At 52.4% G+C, this 18,481-nt stretch overlaps 1 protein-coding gene across 4 annotated transcripts; it reads right to left on the bottom strand.

The window, feature by feature from the left end:
- Positions 1 to 3,132: 3,132 nt before the first annotated feature.
- LOC133342142 (serine/threonine-protein kinase Chk1-like) lies at positions 3,133 to 17,937 on the bottom strand. 4 transcript variants are annotated; one of them, XM_061551113.1, is made up of 13 exons: positions 17,580 to 17,937; positions 16,247 to 16,316; positions 15,467 to 15,696; positions 14,960 to 15,024; positions 13,904 to 13,973; positions 13,533 to 13,724; positions 12,795 to 12,899; positions 12,283 to 12,381; positions 11,939 to 12,029; positions 10,806 to 10,986; positions 9,476 to 9,607; positions 6,574 to 6,675; positions 3,133 to 5,714 (listed from the first exon to the last, which is right to left on the bottom strand). In XM_061551113.1, the coding sequence occupies exons 2-13, from the start codon at positions 16,309 to 16,311 to the stop codon at positions 5,583 to 5,585; spliced, it is 1,464 nt and encodes a 487-aa protein (XP_061407097.1). In that variant the 5' UTR covers positions 16,312 to 16,316; positions 17,580 to 17,937; the 3' UTR covers positions 3,133 to 5,582. The 4 variants fall into 4 exon arrangements, with proteins under 4 accessions (XP_061407097.1, XP_061407095.1, XP_061407094.1 ...); XM_061551111.1 differs by having other exon boundaries at positions 17,821 to 17,931; XM_061551110.1 differs by having other exon boundaries at positions 17,781 to 17,909.
- Positions 17,938 to 18,481: the final 544 nt, after the last annotated feature.

Raw genomic sequence — 18,481 nt, 5'->3', positions numbered from 1 at the left:
ATGAAGCAGCTGGTCCCGCGCTCCGTCAGCTGCTCGACTCGATCCTTCAGGGGCCGCCACGCACGCCCAGCCCGTCACGGCGCCACTTTCACCGCGCCTGACCCTGACCCGAACCCCCCCACTCAACTCGTGGCCCAGGCACATCAGTGGGAAGCTGCATTCAAGCGTGACCCGGGTCTCCCCTAAGTCGACCCAGCCTAAAACAAGCACCCAGTGACAGTGTGGACATCACTGCAGAGACACTGCGGCCTGATTTAGACACGACTCTTTCATGGCTGAGGTGGCCGGGTCGCTCAGAGGTCACGGTGCTGAGCTAGCATCGGTGAGGCCACTGCCTGTGATGTATACCAATTGTTTTTGTATCTATAGAAAACTAATCGAATGATTAGTTGGTTATGCAAATGGCATCACAATTGCCGAGGCCAAGCTGGCAGGCTGCCACGCGGTGAGGCGACTCCAACTCTGCGGCTCCCCACGATTTTCGATGTCTTCAGCCAAGTGTCGCCACCAATGACTGCACGCAAAAAAAGCATTACACTCAATTTGGTTCTGCACTTTGTTCGCTAAACTCCAGCTCCGATAATTAAAAATAGCGGAATGACTGTCGCGCAGCAAACATTCCTCACGGTGACGGAGCGGGTGGGGAAGTGCTGCCCGCTCTGTGTGTGTGTGGAGCAGAGCGTCACGTGAAGAAGGAATCTGAGAGGTCGCTTCTGTGATATCAACTTCCGCGGGCCGTTCTTGAACCAAAGCGTTGCCACTCGCTCTGCGAGATTTCCCACTGGATTCGCGCTAATTCGATTAGTCGGAACACCCGACGCAGTCTGTTTGTATTGTACCAGAGCGCGCTGCGTGGGGCAGTCCTCTTCGTGGGGCAGTCCTCTTCGTGTTGCTGCTTCCCATGCGCAGCGAGGGCTCCGCGACTGCTGCTCGTTGCTCTTTCACGGCACCGGGATGTTTTGGCAGCTCGCCTGTTGCTGGAACGTCAACACTTTTGCCTTAAATAAAATGTCCACTTCTCTTCGTTTGTACTCGTGCCGAGCTGGCCATTATGAAACAGCGGTGAACTGTTGTTGTCGATGTTGTTGTTGTTGTATACTCCCGTGTTGATCTTGGCTGCCCAGTGGAGTCTGTCGCCTACCTCGAGCGCGCCCCGCCGCGTTGCATCTCGGGAGCTCAGCTGTGTGTGTGGACGACGGGAGACTGCGAGGGTTATGCCACGTGGTGCTGTAGCCTGAGGCTGCGAGGTGGCCAGTACATTTCAGCACAGCAGGCCACGGATTGAGTCAGTGTGGATTGAATATATCTGTGCAGAGCCTTGGGTGTCAACCCTCGTATGCGTTGGGGTGTTCGCCGGATTCTCCAGTTTGATCACCGGCGGCTTGCCCGATTTACAATCCACGTCTCAGCCGACTCCTGTGAAGCTGGATCCGGTTACCAGTTCTTGCTGGGGGAAAATAACCCCATCACATTAAATTTAGTTCTGCGATTAATTCGGCTCCGTTCCGGCTGAGAGAATGAAAACTCGCCTTTTGACTGCCACGCTCCCGAACATTAACTCAATGGCCAGGCGGGTGGGAAAGTGCTGCCCCCTTCTGTGCACGTGTGAAGAATCTCAGAGGTAACTCTGTGATATCCATTTCCGGGGGCCGTTCTCCAACACGAATAGCCGTACTGTTCTGCGAGTTCCGAATGGATTCTTCAGAGTGAAATTGGGGTATATTTACGTAACGGGGAGCCTAAGAGAATGACGGAGCATTGTGATGGTGAATGTAGCGCCTCTAATGACTGGAGGGGGTCACACGAACCAATTAAGCCCATGCCAATCTCCATGGCGACATCAACAGAGGGGCGCAGTTGGATGCCATTAATTCCCACGCCATTGCGGCGACGCCAAATCGCATCACAGTGAGTCGGAGAGGGCTTAGGGTGTCACGTGGGTACGAGGTGAGTGGCTCAGGGGCAGCTGCCAGCAAGGATTATAGCTGATAATACGGTCAACTTGCAAATCAAACCACAGAACCGGCCATTCACCCATTGGATTAAGCAGCAACGCAGCACATTCATCCAGAGCCCCCGTTAAGCAACAGCCGATAGTGTTAACTGTATGTTTATATGTTGAACTCCTTTCGCACCACCGTACGTAGCCAATCGTGCGAAATGGAGGTGCGGGGGAATGACAACTAAACACAAAAAGCAGCTCTAAATAAATGAGTTTTCAATCACAAGTGATGTGGGGGCCGACGTCCACCCCAGCGCCCTCGCTGGGCAGGTGGGGCGCGACGTCCGCCCCTTCCCCTCCTTCCTCCACCGCGTCGATCGGCTCCCGCCGCCCCCCCCCCCCCCGCGCTAGCGCCCTCTGGGGGCCATGGCTAAACTGCCGGCTCACCGCCGCACGGATGAGCCCGCTTGCCTGTGCACGCCGCAGCCACGCGGCGCACTGCTGCACGACCGCGCCCCACACCTGCGGGCGATTATCTCCGAGCACGTGTCGGACTTGGGGAGATCGTTTTATTCCAACAATTTTGATGTTATCCGATTTGTGGCGCAATTGAACCGGCAATCGGTGACAGGCAATTGGATGTCCTATCTTTGCATCCAGCCCATTATCAAAATCACCCAGAAAACCACAAACACAACCACCAAGCATATTCCATAAACCCGCGGTGGCGAGATTGCCCAGGGGTACCGCCGTTCGCCGCTTGTTGCAGAGGTTCGCGGCTGAACTCCGACAGACCGTCCTCGTTATTCCTGCGCTGTGTACTCACCGTAATTATTGCACACTGTCCGATTCACTCACAGCAGATGTTAAAGATCCTGTGGCGCCGTTCCAAACGAGAGGCGATTGTGTCGGCGTCACAGTCCAAACCTAAAAACTTACACCGTGAATCCCTCAGTTTGAATCACACACAGCAGCAATCATCTCCCCCTAGTGGCAGACTGATGCCCGCTCGCAGGCCAGGTTTCGAGTTACCTTGTTCCGCACAGGGACAGCTGTTACTGGGGGTGCCCTTTCAAATGTGTTGAGATGAGATGCAAGTCGCTTAGTGTGTGCAGGGCGCTCCGTGACGCCCCGACGTAAAGGAGGAGGGGGGGGCTCTAATCAAACTCAAATCGTCTTTATTACCACACTTCGCTTCTGTTTTTGACTTTTATTAGGAAGGTTACAAATCTACACAAAAACAAAGACGCGTAACTTGATAACGTTTTACACGCGTAGTTGTGTGCGCGTGCTGGTGACACGGCTCGGAAGAATGAGAATTCCGTGAACGGGTTTTAAAAAACAAATCTATTCTTTGGTTCTTTCGATAAAGTCACGTAGATAAAAAAAAGTTAATACAATTTTTATTCAATTTACTTTTTCTATCTACGTGACTTTACCGAAAGAATCAAAGAATATGAATTCCTGCAGTCAAGAAAGTTTTAAGTTAAAATTTAACAAATCTACTCTGGGAAAAATCTTGCAACGTTGACTCAGAGCGCTACTCCCACCTGCGGTGGGGGGATGGGAGCCAGCTCAGAACAATCAAAAACAAACGTAGACAAAGTCAAAGAGTGACATTAACAGAGTAACATTAACAACATGCACAGAAGGTGATGACATTGCAGCCACAGCATTAGTCCTTCCCAGCATCTTCAGGGGATTAATTTCAGCCTGGTTCTGCCTGGGTTGCTCGACCCGTAAACTTTTTAAGCTCCTGGCACAGCACATCGCTTTAGCTCTGGTCCACTAATCACGCCCCCATTCCAGTCGGGAAAAAGATTCTGAGAAACACAAGCCCTGGGCATCACCATAGCCATCTTTAACTCTGAACAATTATTCCTGCTCTACGGAGCACAACACAAGCCCAAACTGGAATCCTGTCACCACGTCTGGGGCGGAGCACCCGGTTCCTACCTCACGGCGTCCTGGAGAATTACACGCAAAGAGCAATCGGTGCGACCGATGATCCAGAGCTCACAGATTAATTCCAATTACTCGCTCTCCTACGGCGAATTTCCTCCTTGTCACTCTTCCATCGCTACTACCGTGAGTGAGGACTCGGTCTGCCAGCTGGTTTGGTTTCATCTCACCCGCGCTCTGGGGGTGAGCCACACTGCGGGTCACCTCACTTCTCTCTCTCCGGTTCTTCCCTCACGCGGCTCCACTCTGAAATCCCCTCCTCCCGTCATCGTCTCTTCCCCCCCCAAATACTTACAACCCAGCTTAAATCAAGAGAAGCATTCACTCTCATTTACTACACCTTCGGTTTTATCATAATTATGAATCATCAGTAGCATATAGCCATTGTTGCCTCCTGCTGCCTTGTTTAGAAATAAAAACAGGCACAATTTGGCGAGAAATTACGGCTCAACGAAGTGGCTTATCACGTGGAAATTTATAGTAACCAACTACGATAAATGCATTTTTCTGTGGAGGGAAAAACCGGAGAACCCAGAGAAAAATCCATGCCACCACGGGGAGAACATGCAAACTCCAAATATATAGCAGTTGTCAGGGTTGGAATCAAACTCACGACCTCCTGCATACCAGGCGAGGTATTTAACATCTGGCCACCACGGCACCCCAAAGCTGAGTGCATTACACACACAGTGTGGTGATGTCACATGAGGCATGCTTGGAGGACTGAGCCACTATTCCCAATCTGGTCTTTTTCCCACCTTGCAATTTCACTTTGCGAGTAGCGTTACAACCTTTGCTTGTGTCCAGTTCGCACGCAAGCACATCTCTGACGAGTTGCTCATAATTCACAAAAAGCATTTGCATTGGTTCACACGAACGTTAAATGTTCATTATTTATTCCGCCGGGTAAGCCACACCGGTCGAGTCTCACCGCTCTTTTTGAGGATGGTCCTGCTACAATCGAGCACGTCAGGCCAACACCAGTGGCAATGCCATGTTTTAAACTATGGGAGAAAACCGCAGAACCCGGAGTGTGAGGAAACCTATGTCAGAACAGGCGGAGAAGATGCAAACTCCACACAGGAAGGTGCCCAAGTCGGGAATGGAACCCAGGCCCCTTTTTTCCATGAGGCGTGAGCGTTGCTACTGCCCCACCGAGCTGCCCAACTAACAGAAAACTCCCCGAGCCGTCCAAAGTTGCTGCCCGGCCGCCGTTGGCCACCACCTTGCGTCTCCGCCGTCTGCTCGAATCTCCACCGTCACTTCCGTTTTTTTTTTAAATCTGACCTTGAAAGTCAGGGTTGCGCCAACTCTTTTCGGGCGAAAAGTCACCCAAACGAACCTAAAATATGCAGTTAATCTCGCAAGATAGGAATCTATGAAGTCATCGCGCACATCACCGCTAAGCCATTTACCAAGTGTCACACGCAGCGGACTGCTACAGGATTCTTAATACTTGTGGAATCGTTCCTACATATGCACAATGTCCTCTTCCCAGAAAGTTGCTACATTTGTTGTTGCTTTGACAAGTCTCGTCACTCGAGAAATCCAAAACATCAACTAAAGTCGAGTGAAAAAAAATCTCCGAGTTCATAACATTGCCTTCAGGCGACGACGGGAAGGAGAGCGGAACTGGGCATCCCTGGGTGACTTCTTGACCCCAGAGGTCGACATGAGGTCATGGCGAGGTCAGGGTCGGCGAGGTCGGGGTCGGCGAGGTCGGGGTGGAGGTGGGGGTCGGCTTACTCACGATGTCGTACAGGTGACCCTTCAGCTTCAGGAAGTGCCTCTTGAACTCTAGCCCGTCACCCTGATCCCACACACACAGAGCCACACAAAGACAAAGACCTCCGGTGTAGCCTTTAACACTGTTGAGGCGAGTGCTGTTAGGGAGCCCATGTTAAGGCCAGAACGGTGCATGAGACGGTGGTGGCCAGCACCACGCCCGGCCGCATTTGTCTCCCCACTGTTGATGTTTGTACACCGCAACAGGTACGTAATTAAGGATGAGTCAACCTAGGGGGAGACCAGGATCGTTTATGAGATTACTCACCACTGATGTTAGCAGTGGCAGGGAATCCAACTCAGTTCACTGGGTTCATAGCAGTGTGCTAACCACTGTTCTCCATACACGCACAGGCGGTCCACCGACTTTCAATAAAATTGGATTGACAAAGCGTACGAACACGATCACATATCTCGACCGCCTACACACTGCGTCGAGCGGGGGTCATGCGTTAACGGACGACACGATGACCGACAGGCGGATGCGGAGGGAGGAAAGGATAGTGGATGACGGGGAGAGATGAAGGGTCGGGAGCGATGGCAGGCGTAGTCACAGCCAAAGGGTGATAACGATGTTATTTATGTTCAAGGAAAAGCCTCTCTGAAATGGGGCATTTGGCCAACTGTTTTAAGGAGTGGTTTGCGTACACTCGTAAACCGTAGCCGCCAAAGCAAACCCACACATTCGAGGGGTCCGCGCTCAAAGCTCCGCACAGATGGGCTCAAAACCCGCTCGCTGAGCTCACATCACATGGCTTCCTCACAGTCTAGCGGGTGGTGTGGGAGCCTCAGCAATCTCTGCGGAGAGCCTCAGCCTCGGCACGTTGTGCAAGGCATGCGCAAACATCCCCATGGACCCCTATTTACGACCCCGTGACCCTGACCTTTGATAGGCGGAAGTCAAGCAGGAGCCGTCCATCCATCTCTAGGAAGGTAACCTTGAATATTAGTTTGTTGTTGCGTCGGTCGAGGGTCGACAGGGTCACCTGCACGCACATGGGGACACACGATCACCACGCGCGATCCGATTGCACACACAATTACAAGCGGCACAAGGACAACGATCCCTCCCCGCCTTCCCCTCCCCACCCTCACTGCCTACGCAGGCTCTTGGGGAAAGTGAGTGCTGTTAGCGAGCGCCCATTAAGGTAGTGTCAGAATTCGGAATGGGGCCCGATCGCGAATCCAGCAGAAGCATCGGCGGCACTTGTGGAAGAATTCGTTTCAAATAAACTGCAGGTGTTGCACCACACCCCACCACCTTTGCACATCGTACCAGGGTACTTATTTAAGGAAAGTTGACTTCGGAAAGGCCCAGTATCGATTCAGATAATTTCCACTCATGTTAACAGTGGTCAGGAATCAAACTCGGGTGGTCAGGTTGGTAGTGCAGCGCATTAACCAACGCACTAATCACTCCCCCATACAATTATACACACATGCACGTACCAGCAGATATACACACCGATAACAAAAATAGAGGAATGCACGCACAGACAAATGCATGCAACATCCAGTGCCCCATAATAATTATACGTTTAATAATTAATACAATTGGTATTCGTTCCATTCTTATAGTGAAAGGCTCTGCAGAGTAGGGAGTGCGAGGAAATGTGTCAACATTGGACCGAGATGTCGCCAGCACCCACGGTCTACTCTTCATGACCGTTGTCACAGGGTCCTAATCGTCCACCGCACAACGAGCGGCGAGTGCCCTGCCGCTGGGCCGCGCGTCGCCACCGTGGCAGCGCGCTCGGGGAGGGCTCTGGGAGCAAAGCCAGCCGCTGCATTAGACCAGGGTAGAGTGACTCGCCTAATGAATGTTTAAACCTTGGGGCGATTGAGTGGGACCCGGGTGCCCGGTTACTGCGTGGGACGGAGGGAGGGAAATGGAGGCTGTGGGGCAGCTGAGCCTCCTTCATGCCTCTCAAGGCCAAGGGCAGTGGGGCGACTGGGTGACTCGGAGATCAGCATGCTCAGCCGGCGCCGCAGAGACCCTGGATTCCTGTCCAGGTTTCAGCTGCCCGTGGTGAAGCGAATTCCTCCAGCGTGGCGAGTTGATGGGCTCCGCCCGGGGTCGCCAATGACTTACGCACAGCCATGGACTCACATAGAGACCCACAGGCATAGAGACCTGTCGACTTACATAGACTGGGTTATAAGGAAACAGAGTAGCAGGTTGATTGGTCTCTGCCAATGGATGCACCCAAAAATTGGCATTTATTAAGAATTCAAATATAAATTTGATGGTCATGCGACAAACATTACTCTCATATGGCAGTACGGGTGAGAAAGCGCTGCCCTCTGCTGTGTGTGTGGACCAGAGGTCACATGAAGGGACCTCAGAGGTAGCTCGTGACATCTACTTCGGCAGGCCGTTTTCCAACAGGAAGAGTTGCACTGCACTGCGAGATCCTAATGGCTTCTCCGGATGGTTTCTGTGCAATGCCTGCGTCTATGGTCCCTTCTTTTACCAACCCACACTCCAACAACAATTAGAAATAATGTAGCATATTTGATGTTCGTGGCATTCTGATAGCGCAAGGCTATCAGGAAGGTAGGCGCTGCTGTGTGTCACACAGTCTGCAGGAATTTCCAAGAGAGGGGTGTTATTATTTTTTATTCCGCTTGTTTACCCAGGAAAGCCTCACCGATTCTCTTGACTCTTTCTTGGATGGGTCTTGCCAAATTTTAACAGTAGAGGGTGCGATGATTGCCATGTGTCATCCCAATTGAGTAATTTGCAGTGTAATTTTCAAATGTGAAACCAGCAGACAGCAGCCTACTCTTTTCGAATGGCGTCATGAAATCTTTAATTTCCACTGTAAAGCAGAAGATGTATGTATGTTGAACTTCTTGTGCACCGTACGTAGTCAACCCTGCTAATTACACGGTCAACACCCACTGCAGTCATAACCAGGGCTGCCTGCCGTGTTCAAACCGCAAACCTAAACAGTCTTAAGCTGCTCGTCCTTGTCAAAGCTGCTTAGCTCAGTGGCTCTCGCCAGCCAAGATAATAAAGCCCAATAGAGTCCGAGTCTCTGCTGTAACGAGCAGCGAATGCACCACCATTGGGCCATGCCACCGCGCCGACGCCATCGCGCTCCGCGTCTCTCGAGGCACGGAGCGAGAAACATTTCCGCCTTTCACGAGGAGGGGGTGGGGCAGCCTTTTGATGACCTTGGACTGTTGCTCGTTCCCACGAGCGGTGCCGTGAAGCTGTGACCGAGCCCTTCGTTATCAGGACGAGCGAAACGGAGCGTGACCGTGGGAGCAGAGCTCGCAAGCGAAGGCTCGCCTCGCCGCTCACGCGCTCCAGAAACGTGATGACAGCACGAGCTGCCAGCCACTCACGAGTCTGCTTCATGCGTGCTCGTCGCGTGCACGCGCTTACGTGCGTGTGAACGCGTGACCTCTGTGGAGGTTCGTGAAGGATGCTACTGGGCAGTTGGAGGCAGTTGCCCTCCAACAACAACGGAGGGCGGAGCGATGCTCACGAGCGGAGCACCAGGCGACTAAAACACAGGAAGTTGGCACAGTCGGGGGAACAGGTGGTGCATCTACCAGTCATCTCAGTCAACCCATGGCACCTCGGTCTGTCCCATGACCCCCTACCAGCAAGCCTTCCACACTTCACGTCGCCTCAAGCTGCACCTAGCTTGGCACATACACCACTGTGAAGTCACCGGCACTTAATGACGAAAGGCAGTTGTGGTTCTTGTGCGAGTGTGCGCACCGCACCACACACACGCACGCACGCACGCACACACTCACACCCGGACGCACCTGCGTGGGGCAGGTCTGGCGGTAGGAGAGCCCGTGGCCTTCGCACACCTCGCTCAGGCGTGACCGCACCTCCTCGGCCGCACCACGCACAAAGAAGCGCGTCATGCGCTTCACGAGTCTTAGCCAGGGGTTCTGTGTGGGGACAATGGACGCGTGTACACACACAAAAAAGACACACGGACAGACACGTGGTGAACATAGCGCAGTCATTTCACTAGACATGGTTGACTGATGATGTAGCACTTACCGAATCACTCTCTCACTGGCAGGAAATCGCCTCCTCATCACTCTTCTATTGCTACTATCGAGGTTACCATTCCAATGAACTTAACTCATTGATTTCGTCACGTGTGTGGAGGAGTCGGGCGACCATACATTGACCGCTTCGTCTGATCCACCACACGGTGTTCACCACAATTTCTGCAGATCACAGCAGCTCGCTCACCCACTCAGTCACCACATTGCGTGCCACAACTCTTCTCTTTCTGTTTCTTCCCTTGCATTGCTCCACTCCTTCTCCCAATGCTCTTACAATAATAACCTTGCTCGATCCAAAAAATGCGTTAGCTGCTAACAGTTACAACTTGATAGTGCTGCTGTTGTTGGCCATTTGGTGTCTGGGGTCCATGCTCGGATTCACCAATTCATTCACATACATTGTTCTGCTTTGTGTCTCTCTGACGTTTTGGGAAACCCTCAGATCGATTTATCCAGTTTTCTTTAACATGGGTTCCTAACAGCAACACAACCGTGCAGCCCCATTACACACAGGTGAACTGACAGAACAAATGCTCTGTAACACTTTCAACCTTCACTGGAAAGCTTGAAGAATATAATTGACTGCATAAAATTGGGACCTCTCAGATTACTGTAAGTAATGGGATCGCCAGAGGGGCCAATTGTTGAACGATGAATACAGAGCACGAACTTCTAGCATTTCTCAATATGATTCGGCACGAATAGCTGTGCTGGGTGGGGCACGTGCGCACGACAGGAGAGGGCCGATTGCCGAGACCGGCATTGGAGTGGTCTCCACGAGTCCGGCGGCCAAGAGGAAGAAAAGACCTAACACGGCAGCACATGGTCGGACACTGTCAGGGCAAATCTTGGGAGGTTGCCGCATGTCAACTGTGCAGCAGCAACTGCAGGATCTGGAGGAGGGTAGTGAGCGTTGGCAGTGAGGTGTGCTCGCATCGACGGCTTTGGCCAACATCTTGATCTTGATATACAGATGGTTACACCCGAAACGCAGAACCCTCAAACGTCCAATCACATAACCGAGCCCTTCTGTTCCACCTGACCCCCACTGCTTGTGTGCCTGTGGCTTTACCTGCGAGGACCCCGGTGTGGACTGCAATTGGCTGCTCAGAAGCATGTGATCAGGGTGGAGCGGTTGGGAGAAGCTGAGGCCCCCAAGAAGGGCGTTTATGGAGCTGCCCGTCGGCTGGGAGGGGGACGGATGGGTGAGGCGCGGCTCGGGCTGAGAAACGGAGTAGCGCACCCGCTCGTCGCTGCCGGGAGAGGGGAGACACGGTGAAGCGCGTGGCGTTAGTAGTCGGTGGCAAATTGTAAAAGTGCAGCACTGTACTTGCATCCCACCCCCCTTCCTCTTTATTGACAGGTTGAGTTATGTTATTAACTTGCGTATATTGTTTATAATCGACATGTCCCTCTGTGTAATTACACAGAGGGACATATCGATTTTATTTCACCAGCTTAGAACACACTGAGTTGACACAAGGGGGCAATGTGTACACTCACGGCAGGAGAACAATGCGAGTTATATGGGTCTGTGTAATTATGAAGGTCTAAATCTAAGGGCCAGTATATAAATGTACAGGTTTCCATATGAGTCTATGAGTGTCTGCATAAGTCTCAAGTGACCAGGGCTAAGCCCTGGTTTAATCACGGCTAGCCAACCCTGTACTCTTCCAGGGCCACATCTGTGGTGAATCCGGTGCGGGATGAGTGAATCACCCCCCCCCCCCCCCCCCCCCCACGGAAGCTGGAGTCATTCGTCTGAGTGAATCATCGATCGTCTGGCGGCGTTAAGGGAGGTCAGGGAGGCGAGGCGCAGGGCAGTCCCGCTAGCACTAGATATTGACCGCATTAATATTCATAACATTATGGGCATAATTAAAACTTCTGCTCCTATAGCATTAACAGGCTTTAGGGGAAAGTGCTGCTAGTGAACACCTAGTAATGCCGGCATGGCACTCAAGGGAGTGATGTGGCCAGCAACATGCCTGGTGCCTTCGTCTCCCCAGTGCTGATGTTTACACACAGCACCAGGTACTCATTTAAGGCCGAGTCGACCTAAGGAAGGCTCAGCACTGGTTCATATATTTGTCACCATGTTGTCTGTCAGTGGGAATTGAACTAAGGTCACCGGGTTTGCAGAACAGTATGATAACCACTATACTACTGCTCCCCACTCACACACACACACGTTCTCACACTCACCTGGCGAGCGATCCTGGAGAGAGGTCAAACCCAGAGCAGATTCGCTTGGAGCCGAGTCCAGACTCCCCCGATTCCCTCCGCACACCTGCAACTGCACCGCGTCAAACCAAAATCTACTATCTCGTACCACGTCACGACACCTCCACCGTATCGCACATGGTAACGCACGTAAAACAAGGTGTCACACCACACCGATCCGTCAAGTGCCAAACCGCCACCCGCTGCTGCTTTTTAACAGCTCAGCGATGCCTGAGGAAATATCCTTCCAGTGAGAGGCACTGTGGAGCCATGGCATTTCTCTGACACCCTGAATTTATACCGTACAAACACGCACATACACTCACCACCTCGCTTGAGGGTGTGGTTAAACCAGGAGTTTTGGCGGATTTCCGGGATTGTTGCGCGCTTCTCTGCGTCCGGTTCCAGGACCTTCCTGAGCAGAGCTGTGCACACGCACAGGCATATACACATAGGTACACGCACACACACACACATATACATGCAAAGACAAAGATCCCCCATATAACCTTAACAGACTGTTGGGGCAAGTGCTGTTAACGAGTACATATGAAGGCTGGAACAGCACACGAGGGGGAGTGGGTGGCCAGCACCACGCCCAGCCGCCGTTGTCTCCCCAGTGGCAGTGATTTTACACACCGCACCAGGTACTCACTTGAGGCTGAGTCGACCTAAAGAAGGCCCAGGACCTGTTAAAATAATCGTCACCAGTGTTGGCCGTTAGCGAGAATCGAACTCGGGTTGCCGGGTTCGTAGCACAGCGTGCCAACTTCTATACTACTGCTCCCCAGGTGCGCACGCACACACACACATACGTGTACAGACCGCCATGGCATACCCAAGGGCAGGGAGTCAATCTTCCTCCAGGGAGTCACGTGCAGCCTCCGCTGCCTCCAGTCCACAAACTCCATGCACGACATCGCTGGCTGATCCCACGGAAGCTCTGACAGGCAAAACACACCGCGCCAGCGAGCGACAGAGCGAGCAATCAACGAGACCCCATCACCCCAATACTCAATCCCTCTGCCCATTTCCAGCGCCGTCCCGGATCAATTTCATGATCACGCTCACCGTCTTCGACATCCTTCGTGGACTGGGCCCTGTCTACATCTCTCCTCTCACTCTACGATTGATAACAATCACGAGTCCTATTTATAACGTGCTCACAATTTGTGCAGCGAGTCACCAACACAAGCCAGGGGCGCATACACGCTCTCACAGACCCAGAGTCTCACGAGACTCTTGGTCTCCAACAAACTCACATAGACCCACAGATTCTTAAAGACCTATAGATTTTCAGAGATCCAGATTCTCACAGACCTAGACACTCAGACCCATACACTTCCTGTAGACTTACTCATCTCTGTGAAGTAGGGTCATTGCTCGAAACGTCACTTATTATATGTATTTTTAAGGCAGTATTGACAAAATTGTTGCGTTTTTTGTTACTTATGCACCACTGCCAATGCAGTATTAGCAAATCAAATAGGTGAATTCCATAGACTTGCAGAGAACCGCTACCAGGTGAGTGAGCGGTGAATCCGGTGCGGTGGTAGTGGTGCGAGTTGACACTCACCGCCAGCCAGCATGGCGGTGAGCACCACGCCGCACGCCCACACGTCGACCGGAGCCGCGCGGAATGTCGGGTCGGGCTGCAGAAGCTCGGGGGCCACGTATGGCAGCGTGCCGCACGTGCGGCTCAGGCGCCGCTCCCGCCCGTTGTGCCGGAACACCGTGGCCAGCCCAAAGTCCGAGATCTTCAGCTTGTCTGCGTTAGGGGAACGGGGTCATGGTGTTGTCTGTAGATAAGTGTTGTCCGAGGTCACGGTGGTGGCGTCTGTGTGGGATACTCCTCGAGTTTTCGTGGCGTCATTGCTCGTGGTATGGGGTGTGGTGTGGCGGTGTATGGGTCATGGTGTGGTCACTGTGTGCACTGTCACGCCGCACCATTTTCATCAAGGAGCAGATTCTCTGGTTTGATGTCACGGTGAGTGATGCCCAGGCTGTGTAAGTATTCCTGCATGTTCACACACACACACACAGAAGACAAAGATCCCCCATATAGCCTTAACAGACTAGCCTGAATAGACATAATCAACGTTTTTGGGTTTAGATCGCGTTATTTATAAATGTGTCGTAACCCTCCACCACCCGACACGGCCAATCAGTAAAAATGTGTCACGTTGACAAAGACAAATAGTTCACTGCTTTAGCCCACCGGTGTGTTGAAGCCACAACATTTACAATTTGAGTACGACGTTTCGCTGGTAATTGCATCCAGTATCATCGGGCAATTCGCCACCTATTAAGGTCAACACGACACACGAGCGGGTGGGTGGCCAATATCATGCCCGGCAGCCTTTGTTTCTCTAGTGCCGATGTTTACACACACGCACCAGTTACTCATATGAGGCGGAGTCGATATAGGGGAGGCTCAGGAGCAGTTTAGATCATCTTCAACAATGTTGATCATGAGAGGGAATTGAACTCGGATCACCGGGTTTGTAGCGCAGCACGCCAACCATTGCGCTACCGCTCACCACACATAAAAACAACCCTGTAGCCTTAACATACTGTTGGGGCAAGTGCTGTTAGCGAGCACCTATGAAGGCCAGCATGGCACACGACGAGGTGGGTGGCCAGCACCACGTCCGGCCGCCTTTGTCTCCACAGTGCCAATGTTTATGTATCTCACCAGGTACTCATTAAAGGCCGAGTCGACCTAGGGGAGGCCCCAGGACTAGTTCAGATAATCGTTACTGATGTTGGCCGTGAGCTGGAGTCGAACTTGGGTGCTGGGTTTGTAGTGCAGCGCACTAACCGCTGCATTACCACTCCCCACACTTAAACACGCACAAACATATGCGCGCATAAAGACAAGTGGCGGTAAATTCTCGCAGTAATGGTAAATGGTGGGTGTACTGTTGGGTTTGCTTCTGATAGTGCCCCGGTTTGTGTGTGCGTTGGCGAGTGTTGTGCCCCACTGGGCATGAATTGACGTACCACGCCGGCTAGCAGCTGCCGGAAAAATTTCTGAGCGTCGAACTCCGGCATGCCGACGTCCGGTTCTGTGAATAGAGACGAGGAAACACGACCGTATGTAAGGACCCAGCAAAGACAGCAGGGAGCGGGAGAGCATCCACGTGGAAGCATCTGGTAGAGGAGAGGAGGGTAGGAAGTGGAAGGCAGCTGTGAGGCAGAGCGGGGAAGAACGCGACCATACGGTGAACGTCTCCACGAAGACACTTCTAGAGCTGGGCATTGGTGGTGGTGACAGCGGTTTGGCGGTGATGGTGGAGGTAATGTTGGTGTTGGTGCCGGTTGTGACAGTAACAGTGGTGGTAATACTGATGGTGATGATGGTGGTGGTAACGTTTGTGTTGGCGGTATTGCCGACGGCGGTTGTTGGTCATTGAGAGTAACAATCACGGTTGGTCGCAGCGATATTACCCCTCCGATAACATCAGCATCATCGGCACCGCATCGGCCGCACCCCCCCCCACCTCTCACCGATGCGATCAAAGAGCTCCCCGCCGCTGCAGTACTCGAGGAAAATGTAGTGGATGTCGCCGTCCCGCCGCGTGCCGAAGAAGCGCACCACGTTGCTGTGGGTCAGCATGCTGTTGATGCAGATCTCCTTGCGCACCGTCTCGGGCCCCGCGGTCGCCGCCACGCGCCGGACGTCGATGATCTTCACCGCCACCGCCTCCTTTGTGGCGCGATTCACGGCCAGGCGCACCCTGTGTATGCACGTGCAAACACGTAATGGACGCACGTGCATGTACACGAGCGTGGGTTCAGCAACAGCAGCAAAGACAACGGCCCGGTACAGTATTATGGATAACTAGTAAAGCATAAGCACAGAAACAAACACAACAATGATGAATATAAAGATGATGATGGTCATGGTGATGATGGTTATGGTTCATGCCAATGGTGATGATTGTGAGGATGATGGTGATGATCATGTTGATGATTGTGATTACGGTGACAATAATGGAGATGATGGTGATTACAGCGTTAGTGATTATGGTGATAATGTCAATGGTGACGATGATGTTGAGGATTATAATGGTGATTAAGGTGTTAGTGATGGTGTTGACGATGGCAATATGTTCACGATTGTGATGACGGTGACAACCATGGTGGTGTTAGTGATGATATTGATGGTGGTGACATTGATGGTGGTTATGGTGATGAAGGTGATTATTTTGACGATGTTCACTATACTCATGAAGCTGATGATGGTGCTGTTGATGATGGTAAATGATGTTGATAGTGATAACGTACTCTCCATAAGCTCCTTCCCCGAGTGTCTGCACCAGGTCCCATCCCTCCACAAATGCTATCGCCATGCCTCCTACACCAACATTACACACAGACACGATCACCAAAATTACACACAGACACCATCACCAACATAACACCATCACGTTAAGGCAACGTGAAGTGTCAAATGCCCGCTGGCAGGTCACAGGGCAGACCCAGGTTCCATGGGTTGACTGAGATGACTGGCTGATACACCACCTGTGCCCCCTTCTGTGCCAACTTGCTGTGCTTTAGCCACCCGGTGCTCCGCTCGTTGTTGTGAGCATCGCTCCTCTCCCCTCCGTTGTTGCTGGAGGGCGACTGCCTTCAACTGCCCAGTAGCGTCCTTCACGAGCCGCCTCCACAGAGGCCGATCTTGACACCGCTGGTACCAGTCATCGGCAAGTCCACTCAGCTCCACGTCCTCCTGTACCACATCACTCCATCTCTTCTCTAGCCCGTGCCGCGCCCGTTTAGCTCCCTCGATCCGGCCGAACAAAAGCTGTTTGGGCATGCGGTGGCTGGGCATGCGGGCTACATGACCCAGCCAACGCAGCCTTGCCTGCCGGAGGAGCTCACCGATGGGACTTTGTCCAGATCTTTCAAGGATTTGTGAGCTCCTCACACAATCCAGCCTGCTGGTTAAACTCAGGATGGATCGTAGGCAGGCCAGCCTAAATGTTTCCAACCGGCGAAGATGCTCCATTAGGGGGGGTCCACGTTTCGCAAGTATAGATAAGAGAGGGAATGACTGTGGCCGAGAAGACCCGAAGCTTCGTGCGGAGCGACAGACCAGGCAGCTTCCACACAGCGTTACGCAACCGATGAAAAGATATTGCCGCTCGACTGATTCGGAGTGAGACCTCTGCTGTTAAACTTGGGCCGGTCATGACCACACTGCCCAGGTATAATGGTAAACTCTCCACTCTCTCTCCACTACTGTCCCATCACGAAACACCATCACCAACATAACATACAAATACACAACGTCGTGATTTTTATTTTATTAATTTTAATTTCATATTTTACCTACGTGACTTTACCGAAAGAACTAAGAGTATGAATCATTGCAGTTACGAAAGCTTCAAATCTAGAAATAACATACAAATACCATCACATGCAGACACACAACAAAACTAGCATCACTCTGATCATAAGATTAAAACAGACACACCCACTAACACCAAAAGACACAAACACACGTAAAACCACAAAACATAAACAACGATGCCAACACAACAAACCCCACAATAAACAAACAGCGCAAACACCAACAATAAACACAGGGGCAGAGAGACACGAGCAGCAACCCAACCCTGAGCAGACTCGCAGACTCGATGCTCCTTCGGACTCCAGCCAGAGCCGCCGCCGAGTTGTCTCTCCGCGGAGACGCCGCGAGCGGTCGCGAAGACGCGAGACGGCGCTGCGTGATGGGAGACAGCGAGTGGGGGGCACGGCACCACAGCGAGTGGGGGGCACTGCACCACAGCGGCAGCTGCTGAGACGCAGCACGGACCGAGTATGGGGGAGACGCGTCGACCAAAGCCGAGTCTCACTCCTGTCCCCGTGGTGTGGACACAGCAGCAGCGGTGCAGACGGAGACTCGCGCTTTGTCCACGACCAGTGAAGAGACGGAGCCCGTTCCCGCCTGCTCGCCGCTCCCTCCCGGCCCCCCTTAGCCCTCCTCAGCCCCCCTCAGCCCCCCTCAGCCCCCCTCGGCCGTCTCCGCTGCCCGCTGCCCGCTGCCCGCTCCGCGTCTCTGTCCCTCAGCTGCCCGCTCCGCGTTTCCCGCGTAAATTTCAGCCCTTAACGGTTGCGTCACGTGTCTCTTCTCGTGACGTCAGTCGTATGCAAATCTTTATCGGGATGACGTAATCCTAACGTTTCGAGTTTGTGAAGTGGTGCCGTGACATCATTCCTAAATGTATGACGTCACTATTCAATCCCCATTGATGGGTCCCCGTGAAATGGCGATATATCACGATATCACTCACGATATGTCACGATATCTCTCACGATATAACACGATATCACTCACGATATGACACGATATCTCTCACGATATAACACGATATCTCTCACGATATGACACGATATCTCTCACGATATATCACGATATAACACGATATCTCTCACGATATCTCTCACGATATAACACAATATCTCTCACGATATAACACGATATCTCTCACGATATGACACGATATCTCACGATAT

Source organism: Lethenteron reissneri, chromosome 13, assembly GCF_015708825.2.
Source record: "Lethenteron reissneri isolate LAM-NWPU_2019-01 chromosome 13, ASM1570882v1, whole genome shotgun sequence".
In the NCBI taxonomy this organism is placed as follows: domain Eukaryota; kingdom Metazoa; phylum Chordata; class Hyperoartia; order Petromyzontiformes; family Petromyzontidae; genus Lethenteron; species Lethenteron reissneri.
Note: the sequence above shows the minus strand (reverse complement) of the source record. Positions and strands in the feature narration are given on the sequence as shown.

Bases quoted from the DNA above. Each gene is read 5' to 3' on its own strand.
- LOC133342142 (XM_061551113.1), bottom strand. From the start codon at position 16,311: ATGGCGATAGCATTTGTGGAGGGATGGGACCTGGTGCAGACACTCGGG. The intron at 15,025-15,466 runs GTGAGAGGTGGG...CTCTATTCACAG, and splicing joins GGAGCTCTTTGATCGCATCG to AACCGGACGTCGGCATGCCG. The intron at 13,725-13,903 runs GTGCGGCGTGAC...CCCCTAACGCAG, and splicing joins TCTGCTCCTTGATGAAAATG to ACAAGCTGAAGATCTCGGAC.